At 38.0% G+C, this 26,247-nt stretch overlaps 2 protein-coding genes across 3 annotated transcripts in view; both read left to right on the top strand.

Moving 5' to 3' along the window:
- Window positions 1-26,247, top strand: part of LOC146463682 (uncharacterized) — a 125,475-nt gene that overhangs the window by 30,293 nt on the left and 68,935 nt on the right. The gene's annotated exons all lie outside the window — the stretch shown is intronic.
- Window positions 71-25,778, top strand: LOC146463684 (uncharacterized). The gene is made up of 18 exons (XM_085084238.1): window positions 71-427; window positions 1,042-1,439; window positions 2,153-2,234; window positions 2,903-3,039; window positions 4,672-4,768; window positions 4,911-4,948; window positions 5,783-5,918; window positions 6,566-6,796; window positions 7,729-7,954; window positions 8,492-8,574; window positions 10,658-10,816; window positions 12,098-12,451; window positions 14,798-14,914; window positions 15,309-17,927; window positions 19,734-19,801; window positions 20,474-20,753; window positions 22,468-22,830; window positions 23,898-25,778. Exons 1-18 carry the CDS (start codon window positions 397-399, stop codon window positions 24,128-24,130), a joined length of 5,652 nt encoding a protein of 1,883 aa, XP_084940364.1. The 5' UTR covers window positions 71-396; the 3' UTR covers window positions 24,131-25,778.

Genomic DNA, 26,247 nt, shown 5'->3' with positions numbered 1-26,247 from the left:
GCTGTGTAATCTGTTGATTACTTTTTACATTCCAAGTTTGCAAATGCTTTCGCCAAATGTAGTTTAAAGTACAACAACAAGCGTAAAAGCCCTGAAAAACCGAAAATCTATTATCTGCCGGTCAGTGATGTAATGTGTCTATTTTTAGTCTCTTTCTTCCAGCTTGGACCGTACAACTTGCTATCAGCCAATTACAGAGGAGTATTCCAAAAATCAACCAATCACAAGCCAAATGTTTACAGGTGCGGAAGAATAATCGGTATATGAAGTAGGGAATGAAGCACTTTTACAGGGTTAGAACTTTCGATCCATTTTGTTTTGGTGGTTTGTAGTTTTGCGCGGAGAATTTTTCATGATAATCGTTAAAGGTTTCTCCACTGGCAATCCAGATCAGGCATGCCAAAACGTGTCGCTGAAGGTGGAGAAGGTAAGCAGTTTTGTAAGTGATTTTGCCTGCAAACTCGGCAATTTTTGAGAGGATTTCAGAGAGAGGCTGACCTCAGCGGAAAAATTGAATTTCGCGAAGGGCAGAGATAGTGGTGCAATTTCATTCCTTATAAGCCTATCTTGTCAGAGAAATCTCGATAAATAGAAGGATTTACAGTTATTAGTAGACAATTTGTCTGTTTGGATCGACGAAACACTTTCTGTTACCCTCGTCCCTAAGGTCTGACGTTTTAATCTTATCTCCGCTGGAACTTTCAATGGAAAGAGGCTGGCAGGAACGTCCATGCTTGTGGCTTCTGGTTGCAGTCAACCGAGGATTGTTTTTTGTTTGGAACAGTGATACTGCGAAACAAGTGGCGTGGCTGTAGATTACTTGGAATAATTACAGTCCTTTTCGTTAGCCTCAAAGTTGTTGAATGACACGTGTATTAAAAGGGTCCTTTCCATTGTAATCAAGGAAACCATGAAAACTCCGAGTTGAACAACATAACAATTTATTTATTTATTTACCATATAAGTCCAAATTCAATACTGCATGCCACAGAGTTGCATTCTATTTACTAATCACAGCTTTTAATCTCTGTGATCTTCTAGGGAGTGAAGATGGCAATGGGGTGTATTGCTTCATCCGAGACCTAATTGTGGAGGGCAAGGATGCAAAATTGATCAACGGGAAAGGCCGCTTTGTCATCAACTGGTCCAGAGCCCTAGATCGGTATGCAGACTACAAGTCCAAGAAAAATCCACAGTTTAAGTGCAAGAAGTATAACAGAAGAACAGCCAGCAATGGCTTGAGATCAGCCCTTCTGAATTTCTACAAGAAAGAAGGAGCTAAAGAGTACAAAGAATCGAAGCAAGTGAATGCAAAAGATGAAGTTGTAGAGAGACAGTTTCAGATGCCCCCCAGGGTGTTTGCATCTTTGTTTGGAGAGGTACAACTTACAGAGAAGAGTGAACAAGACAGGCAGGAGACAAGCAGCACTGCATCAGAGGTACATCTATATTGACTGACAGGGTTCTTGTTAGGAGCTGGTATGTGGTAGGACCGGGTTACTCGTGAAAAAATATGTTTCCGAAATTATTGAAAGCACTTTCAAAATTCGTCTTTTGAAAAAACTCGTCCTTATTTTGGGAATTTCCATTCCACAAAATAATGTAAACATCCAGCAGATAATGTCACATTGAAAATCCATCACCTGTAAGAATATTGCTCTTTTCATTTTCTTTCGTAAAAGACAACGCTGACTTCGAACTCCACCATGTTTGGTTTCCATTCTTCCCCTGGCCAATGAGATGGCATTTACTAACTTAAAGTTTGAGAGCTGCATAGTGTCCATGAAATGTGATACAAATAGAATGAAATTATTATGTTATAATCTTCAGATCTTTACTAGTCCATTTGAAGAGTAGCAGGTGGATGAATAGGGCATTTTCACCAAGGGGATCACATGACTTACTTTTCACTTTAAAATTATGGGTTATTATCAGCAAGTAGCTTAAGTAATTGGTTGGGTTTTAAGGTTGGAAAAATATAAACAAAAGTTAGCTCATTTGACTGGATCTATTTCTAAGTTATTAAGTTGATCCTTTGGTTTTGTAAGGTTGGTATTGGTTAGTTTTTCTGAGGTTTACTGAGGTTTTTTGCTGTAAGTTACTAACTTAAGTTAAATTCATCACATCATAACTTGCTCCTATTTAACTTAAGGGTGAAATGGATGCTCAAGTTTCTCCTAACTCAAGTTCCAGCGATACCGGATTTGATGAATTTATGGATATGTCTTTCTATGGTAAGAATGATAATGTCAGCTGTGTTTACTTTCCATTGTTAATAACAAAATTCCAGCAGTATGCCTCTGTCACTGTTTATTCAAGAGATTGAATAATTTGATTTGAGATCTGATTTTGTTCCTAATCTGCACCCGAATTAAATGGTATTATTGTGGGGGTGGAGTGGTGCAAATCCCATTTATGGTATAATTATACTCTGGGATGCCTAATAGGCTGCCTTTTAAATCTAAAATGCTTCAACAGTGTGTGAGGCCTCTGCCTTGACACTGTCACAGACAAGCCTGTAGACTGGGTGGGTAGTTATATTACACAGCCATTATCAGGTGGTCGGCCAGAAAATTCTTTCGCTATTTTCCCAGATGTTTTTGTAGAGTCTGGCTCTGCATCAGATATTGTTTGCCTATCCATCTTTCCATTCAAATAAAACAATGTAGGGGAGGTACGAAATTTCTGTTACAAACAGGACCAGTGTTTGGCAGTCTGCGCAGCACGCCCCTTTGCCCCACCTCTCTTCCCCTTTTTGACCCTGTAACAGTGAGCATTAAAAGTGAATCATGATCTTGATGTCTTTTCTTTGTCCTAATTTCATCAAATGTATCTTTGTCGAGATAGGGTTTTATTAAGTTTATCATTTTAACATACTTTTTTTTTCACCATGTACATGTAGATTTTGAAGCTCCAGAAGCAGGCTGCTGTAATGTTCCTGGTGACATTCCAACTGGTCCATGTTTGAATGTCATCAAAACTGAAGAAGATGGTGAAGGTGGTGATGTCTTTCTCACAGACACCTCTCTTCCCTCTCAGGTACTCATGTTTTACAATTATTGAACTCTTAACATCATCATCATCATCATCATCGTTTTTGTTGTTGTTGTTTTTGTTGGAAATAGATATAGTAAATTATTATAGGTAGATATATCCCACCCTCTTGAAGGTGGAGTGTAAAAAATTTCCCTACTTATAACTTAACATTTTATAGTGGAGCTCTGTGCACCGAAGGCGAGCAGGTGGAGAACCATGGGTAGCAAAATATGATTCGAGAAATTATGGTTTCGGTTATGACATCACAGTTGGTCGGTCTGTACATCCATACGCTGCACCACGGAACAGCCAGTGTGAATGGCACAGCATTGTGAGAAATAAGAAGACAGAGCATGGGAAAATTACTCTGTAACCCAATAACGGCCACGTGTTTTCCACAAATAACATTACTTCACAAATTAGCATATTGTTAATTATTAACTTAATGTGCAGTAAAAATAGACAACTTACTGGGTCAAAGAAACAGCCCCCCTTTGGTCTAGAATAGCTAGAATTTCTAATTGTCGAATAAAATACCCTAGCTGCGAATTAAAGATTACTCGAAAAACAAACCTGAAGGTAAAAATTTCGAAAATTTCAATGAAATTTGATCCTCGCGCCACATGGCAGTAATTTGATCCGCTCTCGAGAAGACGTGTTTGCTTACACAAGATTAGGCAGTCGTCACGTTTCATCAATGAAAATAGAAAGAAAAACAGGCAATAAAGCTTCTCTAAATGAAAAATTTATTCAAATAAGTCTTTGTATTGGTCGTAGAAGGAAATGGGTATAATATTTGCCGCAATATTTGACCGACTCGCAAGTGATATGAAGCAATTGCGAGTCAATTTTGAAGCGAATTTATCGACTCGTGTGGAGCACGTTTTACAAAACTTTTGCAAAAACTGTTCGGAATACGAAGAATCGATCAATTAGAATAGTATTTCAGTACAAATTCACAAACAAACCTGTAATTCTCTGTGAGTTGTATTGCGAGAAACACTCGAACATCACCAAGAAAGTCCATGGTGAAAACAATGATTTGAGATGTCCGCCAGCTCGTCGCCTCGGTAAAACTACAAATTTTCCTCGAAGCATAATTTCTCCGCCGTTAATGCTTGGATTTCCGCTGTTGAAACTGTCGAGTATTCCTTAAAAGTTCCTCTTTTGATTTACCGTTTTGAAAAGTTGTGTTTTCCTTCCGAAAACGCGAAATTGGCATCTTGAATATTTAAGCCTGAAGCGCGCGGCCCACCATGATGGCTGAAATCCGATATTTTTCGGACAACAAAAACCTTTTTGTGTCTAGACTCCCTTAAGACCTAAAAATATATGGATTCTGATTGGTCAGTCTTTTCCAAAGACAATTAGAACAATAGAGGACAAAATTATCCCTTCTAGGGGAGGTAGAAACCCTTGCGTGAGCCCGTGAGGATGCGCGGCCGGTTTTGGCCGGTTGGCCGTTATTGGGTTAATAGACAGTACATTGTAAACAACTTTATAGGGAATACCAGCTGTACATGTTGATGGCAACTAATGGCACACGTGTTGATGTTAACAGATTTGGGTTCGTGTCCGTGTCAAAGTAATTTTGTGTCGTCAATTTATTTTGCGTTATTTTTAATTTTTTATCAGATGTTTGATGATGCATCTGCACTGGATTCAGCTCTGGAAGAAATCTGTTCTGATGGGCCATCTGATGAAATATCAGATGATATGGATCTGCTTGGAGGCATGTCTCTGCTTTTTAATAAATGCATGTATTGCAGCTGTTCTTGTTATTTTTTCCAAAAAAAAAAAAACAAACACCTGTTGTAGGATGCTTACTTTTAAAATATGCAACCATGTAACATTGTACCATTGTTATGTTGTAGTGGTTGAAGACATCTGCCCCACCTCAGGATCAGTGAAGGTATAGATTTTCTCTTGTCACCTTAAATGTTAAATTTTTTTGAAACTAAACACTAAGCCATTAATGTTGAAATTGCTCCGTTGTATTTCTTGTATACACACCCAAAATTTAAGACTCTTTTTTGAAAAGTTTTGTTGTTTTGTGTAGTTTTTCTAACACTACAATTAAAACTTTGAAACTGAAGATGATAGAATAACTGCTGAAATATGTTTCAACAATCAAAACTGTTGTCATATTTCTTAAACTTATAACAGCAGCAGAATACAGCAGGGGAATTTTACGTGTTGAGCCAATGACGTCACTTCCTGTAATTTGCAGCAAGCGGCCTTGTTAACTTCTGGCACAAGGTCAAGTAATGGCGGCCGTGAAATCTCGAATAAAAGGCTAAAAAAAATACTTCCAATCGCCGTAAAGGATTGAAATTTGGCAACATGAGTAAGAAGGTCATATTCTACACGAAAATGCAAAAAGATGGAAAATGAAATTTTCGTCCCAGGGGCACTTTAACCTGCCTACTGCTATCCAGATCTTTTCTAAAGGCTGATTTCGATGGTACAACTTTTGCTTATGACTCACGCATGCGGTTTCTAAAGTGCGCACTGCTCATGTCATGCAAAAAATTGCACACAACTCTTGTCACTCAACATTGCCTATACCTACAATTGTTGTAGGTAATCCTACAACATTTTTTTGTGATGTTAACACGACAGTCGTAAGAAGTTGAAGGGTTGATTTACATGAAACAATTTGTGTTGTAGGGCTGTCGTAAGCTTGTCGCATGCGACAAAGTCTTACCATGTAAATTGCCCTTTACACTACTTTTATTCTGAACAGGGTGGATATCAGTTCAACATATCATTAACGGAACAGTTACCAGATGATGTCGCGTCAGGAATAGCGAATTTTGAGGGAGTAGCAAGTGTCAAAGTGCACAAATTAAACCCTTTCACCTTATCTGGGACTGTTCCTGGTAAGTGAAGTGTAACTAACTTGGAAATAAAATTCACTAGTCAAGAGCAGTTAAACTGGTGATAGAAGTTTGAACTGCAGCCGTATTCTTCAATGACAGTTTAGCAGTGACAAAGAGAGAGTGTTTATCAGATTTTTAAGGACAATTAATGCTAGAAGTGCCTGACTTGGTTTTGTTTTTGTGGTTGCCTCCTTTAGTGTCTTCTTTTTTTGCATAAGCCCCTTCCTGCCTAAGCGACATGCCCTTTTTTAAACTCATAAATACACATAAAATGTCCATGAATAATACACCATTTGAAAGGTTTTGATGAGTAAAAGTCATATTTTACATCAATATAAATGAGAAAAAAACACATGTAAAGATTGATAAAAATTGGTTAAAATCATTAAAATAAGAAAAGTTGGAAAACTTAATTCTTACTGAATACTCTGTATCTGTAACTAAAAATTACATACTGTATATCCACCTAAAACAGCTTGTTTCACAGTCCTTATTGCATGGGTAACATTAGATATATGTCTTGGACCACACAGATGTTCGATTAAAACAATTCAAAACTAATTTATTGTTGTTTGGGTGGTCAACCATATCATATGTGAAATAATTATTAATAATCAATATCACATGTGTAATATCATGTATTTTAGCTTCCCTTCAGCCTGGTGATGTGCCAGTTACAGTTATGACGCAGACAGGTCAACGTCTTGGAATGACATGTTTCCGATATGTGGATGAGATGAGAGAGATGGTGCGGCAGCTTGTTAAGGATCCTGCGCTTCAGTCTTTGTGGTTTGCCATTTGGTCTCAAGAGCATGGATTCTTGGGAAATGACAGCAATATTGCACAGGTTCTAGGGCCATTGAATGTGCAGGACCAAGGTAAGAGGAAGGATCCCCGTGGCCACCCAACAAAATTGTTTTTACAAGTTAGCCATAAAATACAAAACAACATGCTTTCAAAACATGTCGTTTTGTATTTTTGGCGTTGCACTGTAAACCTTATCTTTGCAATCTCATCCATCACAAATGAATGGTTTCTGTCATCCCTTCGACAGTTTTATTGATCAATAGTGTTTGATATCAAACAAAGGTTGTCCAACCTACATACCTAAAGTAGCTGCTGGGGTGTAAATTTGGTTTTACTGACAGATAAAAGTGTTTTTTTAATCCAGGTTGGAATGTGTTGACCTTATCTAGGTTGTGTCAATCTTGTACCCCGAGTCCTCAGGGTCTTTGACCAGCAGTTGGTCACCAGGAGAGACTCCAGACTTTCTTATGGCAAACCAACCACTGGCCAAAGGACCTGAGGACTCTGGGTGCAAGATTAAAGGGGGAGTATCATGGAGTTTTTGACCTTTTTTGTTAAAAATGGTGAAATAAGACCTTAACTTTGCTACAAAATAATTGTAGAACAACGAGAGGAGAGAAAACAACTCAGTTCTTGAAAGGAACTACCCGTGATCTATTCTAGCGTATTTTGGAAACAAAAATGAGAGAACTTAAAAAACATTAGCCTAATATTTTTCAAGTTTCAATCCATTCTGACCTACTCTATCTCTGGCTAAAGGCACTAATTGACAGTTTTATTGTACTGGGGTGATAATTTATAACAAACCTAAACAATTATTTTTTGTTATTGTTCTCAGACAAACATTTTTGGGTTTTGAAATGACATCAGGTTTTCGTGATACTTCCCTTGGTTGTGCTAAAGCATCTGAGAAAAAATGGTTTGCAAATTTCAAAAAAAATGTAAGTTAAATCCATGAGTAACCAAAGTAATACTGTTCGTTCTCTTCCTCCTCTTCTCTAAGATTCCTCAAGCCAAACAAAGCAGCAACAGTCACTTAAAGTTCTTCAGCTACTGGTTTATACAGCAGCACAAACAGATGCTCAACAGTTCATTGAAATGATCTTCAGCACTTCAGCAGGACAAGTTGTATTCAACTCTTACAAAGACAGAACACCATTACCTGAAGATGTCGCCAGAGCAAATGGTCATGAAGACCTGGCACAGTATCTACAAGATGTAAACATAAGGTACATGAGTGTATTTTGTCGAGTTTCATTGATTAATTGGTTTGTTTATCCGTTATGTTCATTGTATGATATTCCATGCATGGGCAAAAAGGCATTTCTGCGATTGGTGTCTAGTTTTTGCATTAAATGTATGGTAGGGACCTTGAAAAAAATGTTATTTAGTTGAATGTATGGGAAGTCATCAGTACTTGTATTAACGTCCTTAGTAAAATTATTAAATTGTAAGTTAAAGAGGAAGCTTTTGAAGGGAACCTCATCCCCTGATAGCCATCTTGCTGATTAGAAAATTGGAAAAGTCAACAGTCTTCACCTTGTTGAGCCTTTTAGCCACTTTCAACTTTTACTGCTTGCAATCACTTTGTGCTCTTGAAATTCTTTGAAATTTTTTTTTCAACTAAACAGGGAAAACTATGCAGTTTATTCCACAAAATAATTGCCATCTGATTTTTACTAGAAAATAAATGTAAGCTTTTTGACCAATAGTCAGAATTGGCCCAGAGTATACCGGTTAAAGAAATTCTTTAATTTAACTTGCAGATTGTCCAAACTAACTACCAATGATGTTCAAGCCAATGCAATTGACTGGTTAGAACTTGTGAAAGCGGTGCAGAATCAAGCTTGTAAGTTTGAAAAGTTTTTGTCCAATCTTCTAAATTGGTTGGCTGTTTTTTCAATGGGAACTGTCCATCTCTTTCAGAGTTGGTTCAAAGTAGGTTTGCTCACATGCTGTGATTGTGTTCTATTAAATTTGAAACATTGCCATGTGCATTCAAGGGAATGTTCTCCTTTTGTTGCCTCTGTTCATGTCCAAAGAATAGGTTTATGATCCCTGGAAAATCCTTCTTTTTGATTAGTGATTACCTTATTATAGGAAATTAACAATGCACCTTGACAACGCGAAGAAAATTTATGTTACACTAAATTAATGCGAATTTTTTCAAAAGTTAGGTTTACATGCATTAAATTAACACAAATTTTTCGATAGGCATTTTTGCTTATTTATTGCGATTTTCATAATTCTGCAAACTTGCACTTTACATTTCTGAATGTTAAACTGCATTTTGGCTTTTGTCAATAAAACCTTCCAAGAGAAGTGCAGGGATGTTTCTAGTAAGTTTTTTTTTAAACTGAAAATTTTGGTTTTGAAGCCTAACTAGACCTTATCATTTCAAAAGATAGTGACTCTGAAGAGCCAATAGAGGAGTCGTGAACTAATAAGGTTTTGTAATGTAAGAAAGGTGCTTTAAAATAACAATGTTGTAAAATAGCTTGCATTAAATTTACATTGACATTAATTAAGATACATTAAATTAACGCGGATTTTGTAAAATCGCATTAATAAAGTGCATTGTTAATTTCCTATAATAAGGTAACTGTTTTCAATGGTCTAAGTGTATCTCCAATGGAGATGAACATAGGTAATCCTTGTGATGGGGCTATTTCATCTGGGGTGTACTAGCTGGGTCATACTCAAGTCCAAACTTTTTTTTCTAACATTCCATTTTAAAACCAACTGAATTTTACGAAATACAATTCACAAAACAATAAAACTTTACATTAACTGTATTTATACATGTATTAGGAATTCATTTTCTCTCTAGAATACACACCACAAGTGCAGAGTCACCAACTACATGTAACTCAGAAAGCTTTTCCAGGGAGTCTTAGCTCTAAACTTTTGGGTGCAATGCAGCCCACAAGAGGAATCTCTTCCCTTGTATGTTCACAGTAGTCTCAAATTATACATAGCGAACAATCTCATTACATGATCAAAGCAAGCAAACTTTAAACTACTCTGAAAAGAAGAGACAGTTTCCATATAAAATACACTCAATTTATTTGCAACATTGGATATATTTAAACTTTTCAAGAAATGGTGGTGTCAACTTATTACAAAACTAGCTGGAGCTTGTAAGTAAACATCATCTTTGCATCTAACTTTTATTCCCTAACAGTGGAAAAAGCAGTAGACTGAAAATGAATTGTAAACAGAATGGCATGTTTTAGTTCTCAAAACATGTTTTGGTATGGTTAAGTATCATAATTTGTCATTTACGTGTACGATGAGTACAGTAATATGTTTATTCATATGAATCCAGTGATGAGTTATCATGTGATTATAAGTATTTTTAGTGTTGTTGTTGTTGTTAATTAATAATGCTTTAGAAATACCCAAGGAAGTAAAAACAAGCGAAACGTCGGAACATAATATATGGCTAGTTTTTAGTTGTCTGTGTTGTTTTTGTTATCGTTATTATTATTGTTATAATCATTGTTTTTATTTATACCATTTTAATAAAAACACAACACTTTAATTTTTCTAGATGTAGCAACAGCCATTGTCAGTTATCAAATAAGTTCCAGAATTGAATTTGAAATAAAAATAATCTGTAAATATGTAACTTAGTTTGTGCCTGATGATGACTGTTGTAATGACTAAAACTTGTTTTCAAAATTCAAAAAGTGGTATGTTTCTTCAAAATTATAATTTGTGTCTAGCTTTCAAGACCTTTTGACAATAATAATTAAAAGCAGTAGCTTGCTAATAATTGGGTCACCTTGTCTAAATAGAGGTGTCTTCTTTTTCTTCTTCTTCTTCTTCTTCTTCTTCTTCTTCTTCTTCTTCTAACCCATGTTGAATGAAGTGAATGAATGAATATGCCATCATTAAACATAAATACTTGAAACCTCATTATTCTGTAGCTGTTGCTCAAGACGAGTCAAGCAAGCCACTTAAGCAGTCTCGAGATAATGACGACAACTCAAGTGAATATTTCGCTGATGCCGAAACATCTTCTTGTGGATCTTTTGATCTTGATGATGAATATGACTTTGATTCAGACGACAAACCAACTGACAAAGGTTTGTAAAGACCCTGATTTTAGACCTCGGAGGGCAATCACTCATCCCATATACAAGTTTCTATAGATATGCAGGGTTCCCATCATTAGCTGGCAGCTGTCTCTTTTGCTTGGCAACTATGTTAAATAAAGCTGGATTAGAAAGTTCTTGTTCAGTTAAAAATGTCTAAAAGCTTCATCAAATTTTTGTTGGTCCTGAATACATGCTAGAAAAGGTGTGGTTTCTGAACTGCTTTAACTAGGCCTTAAAAGATATGCCAGTAATTCCTACCCACCCTTACACCCAACCCTCCAGTTCCCCTTTGATCTTAAAAAGAACCCACATAAAAAGGTTGATAAAGAGGTCAGAGCTATTCTCACACTTGTGCTTTTTTTATTTTGTTTTTTTCTACCCCCACACAAATTGTGGCCATCATTTAGTGCCAATAGATGTTTGATCGATTTGATAAAATCAGCGCTAGTTTCTAACCCTAAAATTAAGACTAACCCTTCTAACCCTAAAAATTTAACCTTGAAAAAGTTAACACTTGAATCTCTTTATGCTGGCCAAATTCCCTATTGTTATCAACTCCGTTGATTATGACCTGGAAAAATTTGTTTCTACTCCCCACCAACGCAGCACCACATTTTCTTTAGAAACAAGTCCCTCTTATCCATTAATTTTGTCATTTAATTTTGTCTGTCAGCTGACATAATTGTCTGGTCCATTTACTTAAACAGTGTTTTCTATGAAATGTATGTGTAACATGTGTAACATGTATGTGCACTGTGGATGAGAGATTGAAATATTAATAGGAAAGTTCTCGCAGTTATATACGCAACCAGCTCAGACTGTTGTGAAAAAATCTGGTAAAAATTCAGGCTTGAACGGGATTTGAACCCATGACCTCTGCGATGCCGGTGCAGTGCTCTAACTACACATGACCAGCTCCCAGTTGGCTTGATAGCTCAGTTGGTAGAGCACTGCACTGGCATTGTAGAGGTCATGGGCTCAAATCCCATTCAGGCCTGAATTTTTTTTCAGGTTTTTTTGCAACAGTCTGGTTGCGTATATAACTGCGAGAAACTTTCTGTTTAATTAGTGTTTTCTATGTATTCAACAACTTGCATGGTTTATCATTCAGTGGGTACTGCTTACCCATTCCAACTTCTGTCATTTGTCTGAATTAAAAGCCCTTTTCAACAAGGAAACAGATTCCTTTGTTTGCTTGTGGGTTATTGATACATTTTTACAGAAGCTGGTAATTAAAAGAAGTTGTAATTAAGTTATTGTTACACACAGAACCTTGCACAAGTGATGGGATATGCAAACCAGAACCACACGACAGACTAATCATTTGCGAGGAAGGGCCCTCCAGCAAGATTCCTGCTGAGAAGATAGAACCAGCAGACAGCAAGGAAGATGAGCCAGTATCCAAATGGGGATTTTCCTACAGCCTTTCTGAATGGCTGAACAAATGGCAAAAGGAAGAAGATAACTCTTCTATGCCACAAGCTGCACCTTCGGATAAGAAGGTTAAAACTGAGTTGTCCACCACCAAAAGCTTTCTATTAGAAAGTATATTTGGCAAAGGTGATGCCAGTTGTGAAGCAACTGTACATCAGGCTGGTAAAACAAGGACAGCAAAGCCCAAAGGTATTGTTTTATTTATTGCTGTTTTTCAGCCTTTCAGTGCTCCCCAGTCCCAAGCTTAGAAATATATTAGTTTGGGACCAACAGTGGCTAACTGTTCAAGTAAAGCTATTGTTTGTGCTAAATTTTAGGGGCAACTATTAGAAAATCGTTGCTCTTGAGTATGGGCCGCAGCTATTTTAGTTCATTAGTCATCCCATCTGGAGCTCGGATTTTTTCCGAGTTTTCCATGATGCAAAAACTTATCATGTTTGGATGGCTGCATCTCTGATGTAACTTAACGTGACTGATGTGTCTTAATGTGACTGCGTGATGCAGTTACATGTATGTGCCCGTTTGACGTGCCTTAATGTGATTGTGATGCAGTTATGTGCCTGGTTGACGTGTCTTAATGTGACTGTGTGATGCAGTTACATGTATGTACCTGCTTGATGGCCTTAATGTGACTGCGCGATGCAGTTATGTGCCTGTTTGACGTGCCTTAATGTGACTGCGTGATGCAGTTATGTGCCTGTTTGACGGGCCTTAATGTGACTGCGTGATGCAGTTATGTGCCTGTTTGACGTGCCTTAATGTGACTGCGTGATGCAGTTATGCCTGTTAGGAGTGCCTTAACGTGACTGCGTGATGCAGTTATGTGCCTGTTTGACGTGCCTTAACGTGACTGCGTGATGCATTTATGTGCCTGTTTGACATGCCTTAACGGGACTGCTTGATGCAGTTATGTGCCTGTTTGATGTGTCTTAATGTGACTGCGTGATGCAGTTACATGTATGTGCCTGTTTGACATGCGTAAATGTGACTGTGATGCAGTTATGTGCCTGTTTGGCATGTCTTAATGTGACTGCGTGATGCAGTTACATGTATGTACCTGCTTGATGGCCTTAACGTGACTGTGCGTTTCAGTTATGTGCCTGTTTGACGTGCCTTAATGTGACTGCGTGATGCAGTTACATGTGTGTGCCCACTTTATGACCTTAATGTGACTGTGTGATGCAGTTATGTGCCTGTTTGACGTGCCTTAATGTGTGACTGCCTGATGCAGTTCTGTGCCTGTTTGACGTGCCCTAATGTGACTGCGTGATGCAGTTATGTGCCTGTTTGATGTGCCTCAATGTGACTGCGTGATGCAGTTATGTGCCTGTTTGATGTGCCTTAATGTGACTGCGTGATGCAGTTATGTGCCTGTTTGATGTGCCTTAATGTGACTGCGTGATGTAGGTATCTGCCTGTTTGATGTGCCTTAATGTGACTGCCTGATGCAGTTATGTGCCTGCCAGGAGCTCGGATTTTTTCCAAGTTTCCCATCATGGAAAAACTGATCATGATGTCATTTCTAATGAAGACTCGCTTTGGTGGTTGGATTGCTGCATCTCTGATATGCCTTAATGTAACTGCAATGCAGTTATGAGCCATATGGGCCTACATTGATTTGACTGTGCCTGCGTGATGCAGTTCTAGTCAAAGACTGACATTTTACCCTAGTTCACCATGGAGTCTCCAGTAGCTCAGTGGTTAGAGCAGCTGACTAGATCACGTGGGTTCAAATCCCATCTGGAGCTCAGATTTTTTCGGAGTTTCCCACGATGATACTTTCTACTAGGGAGTGATACTTTCTACTAGAAAGTTTATTTGGCAAAGGTGATGCCAGTTGTGAAGCAACTGTACATCGGGCTAGTAAAACAAGAACAGCAAATTAAAGCCCAAAGGTATTGTTTTATTTATTGCTGTTTTTTCCAGTCGTTCAGTGCTCCCCAGTCCCAAGCTTAGAATATTAGTTTGGACCAACAGTGGCTAACTGTTCAAGGAAAGCTATTATTTGTGCTAAATTTTAGAGGCAACTATTAGAAAATTGTTGCTTTTGGGAATGAGCCGCAGCTATTTTAGTTCATTAGTTATCCCATCTGGAGCTCAGATTTTTTCCGAGTTTTCCATGATGCAAAAACTTATCACGATATTATTTCTAATAAAGACTCGCGTTGGTGGTTGGATGGTTGTATCTCGGATATGCCTTAATGTGACTGCGCAATGCAGTTATGAGTTATATGATCCTATATTGATTTGACTGTGGGTGATGCAGTTCTAGTCAAAGACCCACATTTCACCCTTGCTCACAATGGAGTCTCCAGTAGCTCAGTGGTTAGAGCAGCCGACTAGATCACGGAGGGTTATGGGTTCAAATCCCATCTGGAGCTCGGATTTTTTCTGAGTTTCTCATGATGCAAACACTGATCATGTTATTAGTCAGAAGATTGCTATTATTTAACATTAACATTTAGCCACAAACATCTTTTTATTCTCTTTGCTAATCAGTCCTGGTATTCTTATTTTGTGCATTTTTTTTAACAGAACACGGCCAACACAATCATGCGAGGCCACCGAGAAAGTGTGATCCAGGCTTAAAATACAGAGGCGTTTTCTTAGCGTGTGTTTTGGTAACAGTACTGGTAGGACTCAAACTTGGAGGTAAGACTAGTGTTATGCAATGAATAATTTAGCTGCACTACTTGATATACGTGGTGTGCAGTCAAACTGCCCGGCTATCTTCACACAGCCTGTAGCTTCCTTTTTATGAGAAGGTATGTAACTGATCACAGTTCTGTGATTCCAAAAGATCAGTGGTGAAACATTTATTCATAACAGTCTTGTGAAATTTGAAAATTCCCATAGTTGATTATAAACTACATGTGCATAATAATAATAATTATTGTATTGATGAAAGATAGGAAATGAGAAACCTGCCCAATTGCATACACAACTTAAGCAGCTGCAAAAAGTTGAGCTGTTGCATGTTGCTGAATTGAAGCAAGGTTTTATTCTTGGTGTGAAATGTGATTGAATGTTTTATTTGTCTTAACAGAGGGCCAAATTCTTCACTGGGCAGTTGGCAGTGGATACACTCGTATTTCTAAACTTCTTCTCCATTGCGGTCTCTACGTGGATGCTCCAGGTTTTCTTAAAGAAACTCCTCTTCACCTAGCGTCAAAGAACGGTTTCAAAGATCTTGTAGACATCTTAGTGCAAAGCGGTGGTAATGTCAATGCTCGAAACTTCCCGAAGCAAGAAACTCCTCTTCATTTGGCGGCACAAAATGGCCACCCGTACATTGCAGAATATTTGATACAACATGGAAGTAAAGTCAACATTCGAAATGTCCCGCTGCAGGACACTCCTCTTCATTTGGCGTCGCGAAATGGGCATGGACAGGTGGTTGACATTCTTTTGCAACATGGTAGTGATGTTGATGCTAGAAATGCCCCTTCACAAAACACACCACTTCATCTTGCAGCACAAAATGGGCACAGACAGGTGGCAGACATTTTATTGCAAGGAGGAAGTGATGTCAATGCTCGAAACTTCCCAAGGCAAGAAAGCCCCCTTCATTTGGCAGCACGAAATGGCCACCAGCACATTGTAGAGTTTCTAATACAACATGGTGGTAAACTGAACTCTCGAAATGTCCCATGGCGAGAAACTCCTCTTCATGCTGCTGCTCAAAACGTGCACAAACAGGTGGCTGACATTCTGGTGGAACAAGGAAGTGATGTTAATGCCCGAAACTTCTTAAGTCAAGAAACTCCTCTTCATTTGGCATCAAAAAGTGGTCACCAGAACATTGCAGAATTTTTATTACAACGTGGAAGTAAAGTCAACGTTCAAAATGTTCCAGGGAAAGAAATCCCTCTTCATCTGGCCTTTCGAAATGGGCACAGACAGGTGATGGACGTTATATATCAATACGAAAGTGATGCCAGGGCTAGAAGTACCCCTTGGCAAAACATGCCGCAGCATCATGTGGCACAAAATGGGCACAAACAGGTGGCTGACATTCTGGTGCAAAATGGAAGTGATGTAAATGCTCGAAACTCACCAAGGCAAGAAATCCTTCTTCATTTGACAGCACAAAATGGCCAACAGCACACTGCCGTGTTTCTTCTAGAACTTGGTGGTAAAGCAAACTCTCGAAATGTTCCATGGCCAGAAACTCCTCTTCATGTGGCAGCACAGAAAGTATCCATACATACATATCCAGAAGTATCCATACAACAATGCAGTCTTCTCATTGCTCAAAATGTCCCATGGCAAGAAACCCATCTTCATTTGGCGGCACAAAATGAGCACAGAGAGGTGGCTGATGCTTTTTTGCATCACAGCAGTGATGTCAGTGCTAGAAGTTCCATAAGACAAAATGCATCTCTTTATTTGGCATCAAAGCATGGCCACACACAAGTCGCAGATGTTTTAACTCAGCATGGAAGTAATGTTAGCAGCAGACACGAGCAGAACAAGCACAAACACATTGCAGAAGTTCTCAATGGAAATGAAAGCCATTTGAATGTTGAATTTATGCCACCTATTCATCTGGCAGCTCAGTGTAGACACCAAGAAATGCTGTGCCATTTCAAGGGACATCCATTCTCTGCAAATAATGGTAACAAGCAACCTGTGGAAGTTTTGACTCGTCATGGTAGTTATGCAAATGCCAAGAACATGCTTGAGCTGTCTTCCATTTCGCTGACACGCCATAACGGACACAATAAAGGAGAAGGAACAACAAAAATTCAACTTAAAAGAAAAGTGATTGCTAATGGCACTGAGGATCAACATCACCACTTGCTAAAAGAACTTGAAGAAAGTAGCAACAGTAATTTTGTACCTACAAAGAACCGCCAGGCTAGATGCAGACACTTCAAGGCAAAGATGAAACATCTTATGATTCAGCCATTACAAGACAACTTTGAAGTGATCTACTCTTGTGTATTTGAGATAATCGGTAAAAAACGGATAGTTTGGTCTCCTTGTAGTTATGTGAGGATAAGATTGAAGAAGAACTCTACGCAAATTTTCAACTCTAGGAAAATTTGCCAAAAGGGATTCTGCCGAGCATCCTCAAAATGGTGTTTTATGCCATTTTCCACCAAGAGAAGAAGTACAAGAGTCGAAACATGTTTGAATTGTTCAGAATTGTTGACTCTGCCATTCATGCGAAACATTGGTGAAAACTGGTCTTTTTATGGGCTCATTTGTGGCAACACTGAGAGGACTATGAATGTTGGGCTACTGATAGACAATGTTCTACATGTACCACCTCATGTGAACTCCTACAACCACTGTCAACCATGTTTGACACCTACAATGCAACTTTTTACAAACACTATTATAAAACTTGTTGTGGTGATTGGAGCTCTTTTACCATTGTGCTTCGTGGTGATGTTATTGTTGTGGAAACGAAGCTTTTGTAGAAACAAAACTTCTGGTATGAATAGTTTCAACGAAAGGGTTCATGTCGCACCCATGAGATCTACATTTAAACAATGTCAACAATGTGATGATCCGCAGACACAACTCTGTGAACCACTCAATGAACATCTGTGCTTGAATGATCTGCCTATGGGGCATGCTTGCCCAGAAGAGCTACGAATAGAACGCGTGCGTTCCTGGTTAACTTCAAATCTTGAAGAAGAGCTACACATTAAAGGTACATGAGCATCTAGTAGAAAGACATGTATGTCAACTGACCTGAACCAAACGACATCATCAGGTCTACTTGAGAGAAAGGTTTCCTTCTTAATTGACTTAATTGATCCAAAGATGAGTTTGGTTCAGGTTGTTGATACATCAGTCACTACTCCTGGCCTGGCCAACTCATTACACAGTACAAACTTCTAAATAGTCCTGCTGGGCTTAAACCGTGTACAATGAGTTACTTAACCCATTACGCACGGTGCCAGCCAAAACCAGCCGTGATTTTGGGTCCTACCCCTCCCTAGAAGATATTGTTTGTCCCCTATTCTCATTGTATTCAGAAAGGAATGACCAATCAGAATCCACTTACTGCGCATATACTTTTAGGTCTTTGGGGGACCTAGACAAAAGAGCTTTTTGTCTATAGGAAGGGGAGTCAAATTTCAATTTTTGTTGCCTCGTGGGCTGTGCAGCTAAATTTTAAGTCGCTGATTTTCGCGTTTTCCGAAGAAAAACACACCTTTTCGAAATGGTAAATTGAAAGAGGAACTACTACGGAATACTCACCAGTTTTGATAGCGGAAATCGGAGAAATAATGGGGAAGAAATTGTGCTTCGAGGACATATTTTTGTTTTATCCAAGCGAGGAACGAGTGGACATCTCAAAACATTATTCTGGCCACAATCTTTCTACGAAATTTTTTGAGTACTTCTGGGAATTCAACAGCCAAAAAATTACAGGTTTGATTGTGAATTTGTACTGAAATACTATTCTAATTGACCGATTCTTTGTATTCTGAACAGTTTTTGGGAAATTTTTGAAGAATGTGCCCCATACAGGCCGAAAAATTCGCTTGGAAATGGACTTGTAGTTCCTTCAAATCGCTTGCGCTTCTCGTCTCGCATTTAGAATTATACAAGTTTCTTTCTAAGGCGTAAACAAAGACTTTTCTGAATAAATTTTCTATTTATTAAAGCTTTCTGTGTGTTTTTCTTATTATTTTCATTGAGAAAGCGTGACAACTGTGTAATCTTATGTAAACAAACACATGCTCTCGAGACGGATCAAATTTTGCCCATGTGACGCACGGATCAAATTTCATAAAAATTTCGAAAATTTTTACCTTCAAGTTTGTTTTTTGGAAAATTTTTAATGGGCAACTAGTGCATTTTATTCCATAATAAGTAATTTTAACTATCTTAGACCAAGGGGGTGTTTTTTTTTTTTTTGCCCCGTAAGTTATGTATTTTTACTGCAAAAGGGGTAGGAAATAACCACTTTGCCAATTTTGCTGAATTTTGAAAAACCTCTGGAGACGGCTGGTGCACAATGGGAAGTACACAGTATGGTCTGGGCTAACTTAAACTTTTTACATGTACCTGCATGTTTATGTAGTCTCCTCGTGTGTTGACTTGAGTCTCGTCAGCATATTACTGTAACTCATCCCTGCTAATTCATGTGGCTAAATGTAATTAAGGCAAGGTTAAAGTCAAGACAATGCCGGTCAGTGGTCGCCTCTCATCATGACTTACTGGCCTGTGAGAAGGGTCATTTTGCTTGCTTTATTTTCAAGCCTATTAACTTGGATTTGCTTCAACTTGGATGCAATTTCATTTGGACAAATCATTACATAATGTTTAAAAAATGAGCAGGAGTGTTTTATCCAGTTTAAAACCACAAGGCACAGCCGAGTGGTTTTAGACGGTTGGAAATTAGCACAGGAGAAAAACACTGCCTACTAATGAGGAGTGTTTTGAAGGTGTTTCTAGTAAGGTCTTATAAACCATTAATTAAAAGCTTCTTATGTTTGTTTTGCAGATTCTCTTGATGAGTCAGATGTTAGAGAAGTGCCAGAGCACGAACAGGGAAATAAAATAAAATTAAAGGTACACACCTAGCATCTGTGAAACAAGCTAAATGTTACCTAAAAAGACTTGTAGAGTTTACAAAAGTGAGTTAGCTTTTCTACTTTCAATACTACTAGCCTGACTTTCAATTTATTTGGTTTGAGAAATATTGAACTGAGCTGCAAAACTTTGTCCCATCTATAAAATTTTACCTAGGGGATCAAAATATGTTGGAAGAAAGAATTTTACCTGCTGCTAACAATACCAAAGTAATCAGGGCACCAATCTGAATTTTGCTTTTGTGGCAGCATTGGTGTAAACAATTTGCATGTTTGCTTTGACAATTGCTTTGATTTTTTACAGAGTAAACTTGTTGTTGACGCCCGTAATGTGGTTAAGCTCTGAAATGTGCGTCTGCAGATCCCTTTGAAAAGAGCTAAATACATAAGCTTGAAACCATAATAATAGTTACAGTCTACACTAGCTCTAGATAGTGATGCTTTTTGAAAACACACTGTATGGTAGCATCTGTGGCTGCCATGCTTGATCATGTCTTCGTCATCTGTAAATTTATAATCCTGGTAAAACTGCATTGAAGACCTTAAGTTTAGCAAGAAGTAGATGGTGAAAATCAACAGAATGAAACCTAGAATTATACGTGCTTAATCAATGGATATAGACCGTTGATAACCTGATTATTTTTCCCCACAGTGTATGTGTAGAAAGCCAAGCAGTTCAAGCATAAGTCCAGCATCCCCCATCAACCAGTTATTGGCTATTGGTGAGTCCCTGATGCAAGCTTCCTCTGTAAAGATCTCTGACATCTGTAAGAAGCTGGAAGTCAGTCTGAGTAGTAGCTGTCCAATCAGTTTCCCACTTCAACCAGAAACAATCAATTATCATGCTTTTATTGTGTGCAATCATGATGACTCCAAATGGATTGACGATCTGATGAGGTGCCTTAAAAACCATGTGGAGGATTCAAATGAAGGTAGGGGCATGAACTTACACGTTATTGTAACCACTGATTTATCACATACTTACATCTCGCCCTATAATCTTCATATCCTGCTTATACGCTGTACAAAAAATACAATCCTTGCAAAATACATTATCAAAATGAATGAAGTAATTATTACTTTTTGATAGAATATGATGTGAAAACTTTGACTTCGATATGTAAGAGTTAAGGAAGGCTTTTAATAATTTGTACTAGGTAAACCCCTAAACTAAAAGCTTATTTTACAGCTTTCATTGCATGAAATAACACCCTTGATATAAGTCTTGATTAACAGCAAATAGATGTGGCAAACAAAACAAATTTAGCAGGGTTGGTTAACTTAAATACGTACATCAGTTGAGTACTTATTAAACTTTATCCCTTAAATAAAATGAACTTTTGGTGATCATTATGGTAGAAACAAGTTCATTGAAACTTTGGTATTTGGTAGTGAACAAGTTAGTATAATGGATGGCCGTGGCCAGAACAGATAAAATATGTTTAGTTCTAGAGCTCAGGAGCACATAATCAAAGTACATACGTTATTTTGTTTTCTCCCCTTACCTGCATGCATGTTTCTCTGAAAATTGATAGTCGGTGGTTGCCATAACTTTATGTCGACCAGCTGGCTCTGATAATACTCTTTTATGCCATCATTAATTTTGGTCTTGATTGTTAGTTGCCATGTGCATCTATGCTTGGCCAAACAAATATCCAGTTGAGCTATTGAGCTGTTGTTTTAAAATTAAATTACTATTAAATGTTACTCTCCGAAGGTAGTCTGTAAAACAAATTAATGCTGTTGGAACTTACTAGAGCTGGATTCAGTAACTGTTTGACCTAGCCTTACCCTACAGTAGCTCGTGGTTACAGTAGTTCGTGCTTGTTTTACTGGGGACCATATTCACACCCCTGGAAGTTTTGTTTAAAATCGATGTGCACTCGGGCAGTCAAGCAAGACACCGTAAGAACATCTAGTTCAAAACCTGTGTAGTCAATCCTGTACATTGAAATCTTTGAGCACTTGCAAAACCTCTGTATTATGTAACTTAAATATAATAATATGAAGCATGTATTTGTACTGCACATGAAAGATTATATAGAAGGATTCTCGCAGTTATCTACGCAACCAGATTGTTGCAAAAAAAAACAACAGCAAAAATGCAGTTGGCCTGCTAGCTCAGTTGAGCGCTAGACTGGCATCGCACTGCGACTAGATAACTGTAAGTATCTTTCTTCTATATAATGTAACTTAAATGTTTGTGTCTTTGTTTCTTTTTGATCGAGGATGGCACTCAATAATAGGTAGGAGACTAGTTGCGTGGTAAGCATTGACCACTGTGCGTCTTTAAACAGGTTAAAAACCGCGAGTGAGCACTTTGTCAGTTCTCTGGGCTTTGATCATTTAGAACACTGATTCGCATAATCCACTTAACGAAAAAAGGTGGCAGCTGTATATTTTACCACATAACACAGCCTATATTCACATAGAAATTACTATTTTTTTGGCGAAATTCGTCCCTGTGCTAACAACATTGTGTATGCTAGGTATGAACTTTTTAGAACTTTTCTGTGCATCTTTATAAGCGTCCTTAGGGCTTTCTTATGCTAGGTATTGTGGGTTAAAGTAACAGTTGTCACCTTGTTTGGTATGGTGGATTGGACATGGATAGCTGTTCATAAAATATGTTTTTTTTTTTTTCAGATCCTGGAAATTTTCAATTAAATTTTGATCCAACCTATGAAGTACTGACAGTTGCAAATGGCTCAGGAGCAATTATCGCAGTCATCAGCAAGGATTTCCAAGACAATGGTTGGTTGTCTTATAGATGTCTCATGGATGTTTTAGCTGCCACCGAAGGAAACATCAGTGGACCTCTCTGTTTTCAGTATGCAAAAGTCACAAACTCCAGGGGTTGGGTCATCTACCCAGACCCCCCTTCTAAAAACAGGTGTTGCAGGAATGTGAAATGTGTTGGATTCAGTGGCATCTTAAAGGATGTGACTACTCAAGAGACTGCAAGAAGAACGGAGAGGCAGATGGAGTCATGCAACACGCACAATAGAAGTAAATAAATTATTACTATTATTATTATATTATCATTATTATTAATAGTTATAAGCATATAAAGTAAGTGAAAAGTTTGACTTTATCCTACCATTATTCCCATGTTAGAGCACACCACAAGAAGTTATATTTGAAATAGAAACCCATTGATGTACGTATTCGTCTTCTGAATTTGCAAAAAAAAAACAAAAAACAAACACATTTTGAAATATTTAGAAGCTGCATGCACACAAAAATACTGTCATCTCGGTGCCTTAATCACAATTACTGATATGTGTTAGTTATGTTGTAAATCGAGTATAAGGCCAGCCATCAGTTTGATTCTAGTGTATATAGAATGAGCGACTATGGGCAAGTCTACATACAGTACAAATGAATTTTTGGTGATTTAACTCAAGTGTATGTTAGTGCTAAAGCGAACTCATGAAATTGTTACTGAGCGTTAGTCCCAGTAAGTAAATGGGAGACCACACGAGACAAAGAAAAGAATATTTGACCTCGGCAGGAATCCTCCAGATTTGATCATTCAATGCTGTACTGGCTAAGCTATGAGGCCAGATGGGATAGAGTTAACACTCACTAGGAATTTCATGGGTTCACTTTATAACACCTAAACATACACTACAGAGTAGTAGATTATGACTGGTACAGAATAGTGTGTGAACGACGGTATAGGTGAGTGAATGTGGATGGAAATGACTTAAAGTGAGTCAAAGTGATTGTAAATAGATGAAGGTGAATGAAGGTTAATTTCGTAGCTGGTGAAGTTGGTTGGTAGTTGAAGGTGAGTAATAGTAGATGGATGGATGGATGGATGGATGGATGGATGGATGGATGGATGGATGGATGGATGGATGGATGGATGGATGGATGGATGGATGGATGGATGGATGGATGGATGAAGGTGACTGATGGTGGAGGAAGGTTGATGAAGTGAATGAAGCAAAGTGAACGAAGTGGTAACATTGACAAACTGCCTGAGCTGAAGGCACTTGTAGGTACCGATGTTGTTTGCCTTGTGATTTTCACTTTATAATTATGATAAAGTTTTGTTTGATTGTGTTCAGGTCATCGTGTGCTCCAAGCCATGCAATGGAAATCTGGAGTACCATCAGAAGGAGAACTCCTAATTATTGGACACCAATTGAAGAGTATTGGGGATCAATTCGAAACATCTGAAGACAACAGAAGACAACAATCTAAGAAGGAGACTAAAAAAGAAAGCAGGAACTCAGTCAAAGTGCCTAGGAATGCCATGAAATGCTTTTGTGGAAATAGAGACAAGGATCCTTTGCTTTAGAAGCAGGTGTACGCCATGGTGTTGTTCTGCAAAGATACCTGGCTGAACTCAATCTTTTCAGTTTACCGTTGCAAGATAAGCGAATTTCAATGTCGGTATACCTCATAATTTGATGCAGTTTGTCGACATGTAGACTTATCAGCTAACTGTTTACCGTTGGAACCATGGTTGTTTCATGCACGGCTTCTTTTATTCTCCATTTACCCGTGACATTTAATCCTTCATAGCCCCATGATCAACATGCATGCTTTTTTTTTTTTACCAGTTTTCTACTAATTTCTGGAGGAACTATGTAGAGGAATGTTTTATGTTTGGCGATTCTTTCCTTTATTTCTTTCGATTATTTCCTTTGGGAGCAGGGATGGCGCAGTGCTGAGAGCACTCTCCTCACATCAAAGTGGCCCGGATTCGATTCCCAGACTTGGCGTCATGTGGGTTGAGTGTGTTGTTAGTTCTCGTCCTTGCTCCAAGAGGTTTTCCTCCAAATACTCCGGTTTCCTCTCTCCTCAAAAACCAACATTTCCAAATTTCAATTCGATCTGAAGAGTGTCTCCCCTAAGTTTTCTTCGCTAAATACAGTGGCACGTAAATAAGGTGAGCTACCTTTTTTTTTTTCTCATGGCCTGTTTGTTTGATAAAGCCATGATATGGTAAAGAGAAAATGGATCTTGATCACTATCTAATTGGGGCTTGAAGGCTTAAAGTGGGGATGAAGCAGTTATTTCCAATTTAGGACGAATCACTGTTGTAAAATCTAGAACAGCGTTGACGAACTACACTAAATGAACTCTATGCATTGCCCTCAGTTTGGAGGAAAATTCGGTCGATTTTGCTTTGACTTCAAACATTAGGAATCATAATGAAACTTAAAAAAAAAGCCTTGTCACAAATAAGACTGGAAATGTAAATGGTCGTATCCTAACGTATAGCCAGTAGTGTAGTAGCAGTATTAGTAGTAACATTTTTTTCCACTTGAGGTTTTGTTTTTGATCTAATTTGAAAAAAACTGTAAATTTAACAAATCTTATATCGGTTCAAGTTTTCTCGAGAGAGGGAGAAAAGATTCTGGGAACTAAATCGTCCAAGGTAGTTGTAATTGGTTTCTTTGTACCTGTCAATTTAGAAAAAGTAATGAAGAAAGAAGCTCTTTAACCCCCCCCCCCCCCACCCCCCATCTACCTTACCAGGGTTTTTTGTCTGTATTATATTGTACATTTTGTTAAAAGTGGTAACAGGAAAGTGAAGGCCTTGCGAAAGTGAACTATAAATATATTTTAGAACGTGTACTTCATAGTGTTGTTTGCTTAGTTGCATTGCACAGTGGCATGCATCACTGCAAAGAAGCTTAAAATGAAGCTTTCAACGTGTGTGACTATTGGCTATTACTACGAAGGCTACTATGCACTACTTTCATGTGGTGCTGTTTATTATAATAATAATAATAATAATAATAATAATAATAATAATAATAATATATAATTAAGCATTACACTAAGTCTCAATGCTTTACAACTCTATAAAAATGCCAATTACAAATGTGAGAAAAATACATATATATATAAAAGAAACTTCATAGTCACATTAAAAAACCTACTCTAATTGATAAAATTTACGAAATAAATATGTCTTAACTGAAGATTTAAAAGAGTATGCTGTGCAACGTGTTTCTAACTTTTGAGTCTGTGGATGAAATCCTAAATTTTGACCATCCAAATGAAAGCTACAGAGCAGTACTTTCCTGTGGTGCTGTTTATTATACTGTACAAGGTGGTGCTAACTTTAAGACGGTTCATGAAGGGAGAGACTCTTGGACTTCCAAGTTCAAATGGCACCTTCCAGAGAGAGGGTACCCAGAAGATTTTTATCCGAAGGGCCCTTTTAGAAGTGACATTAGAGGACTGGAACCTAGCACTCCAACAAAAACAAAGGGAACAAAACAGAATCTTGCCTTTTGTAACGAAGTATCATCCAGCAGTGCCTGACCTAAAGTCAGTACTCATGAACAACTGGCTTTTCATTAGACAGTAACCTCTCAGAACTTAGCGAAATACAGAGATCCACCCCTGATTTCGTACAAAAGTGGACGTTATGTAAAGGGTGCACTCGTGCCAGCGATA

Source organism: Pavona decussata, unplaced genomic scaffold (assembly GCF_977016875.1).
Source record: "Pavona decussata unplaced genomic scaffold, jaPavDecu1.1 SCAFFOLD_175, whole genome shotgun sequence".
Lineage (NCBI taxonomy): Eukaryota > Metazoa > Cnidaria > Anthozoa > Scleractinia > Agariciidae > Pavona > Pavona decussata.
The sequence above is the reverse complement of the archived record's forward strand: the minus strand, read 5'-3'. Positions and strand labels throughout refer to the sequence as shown.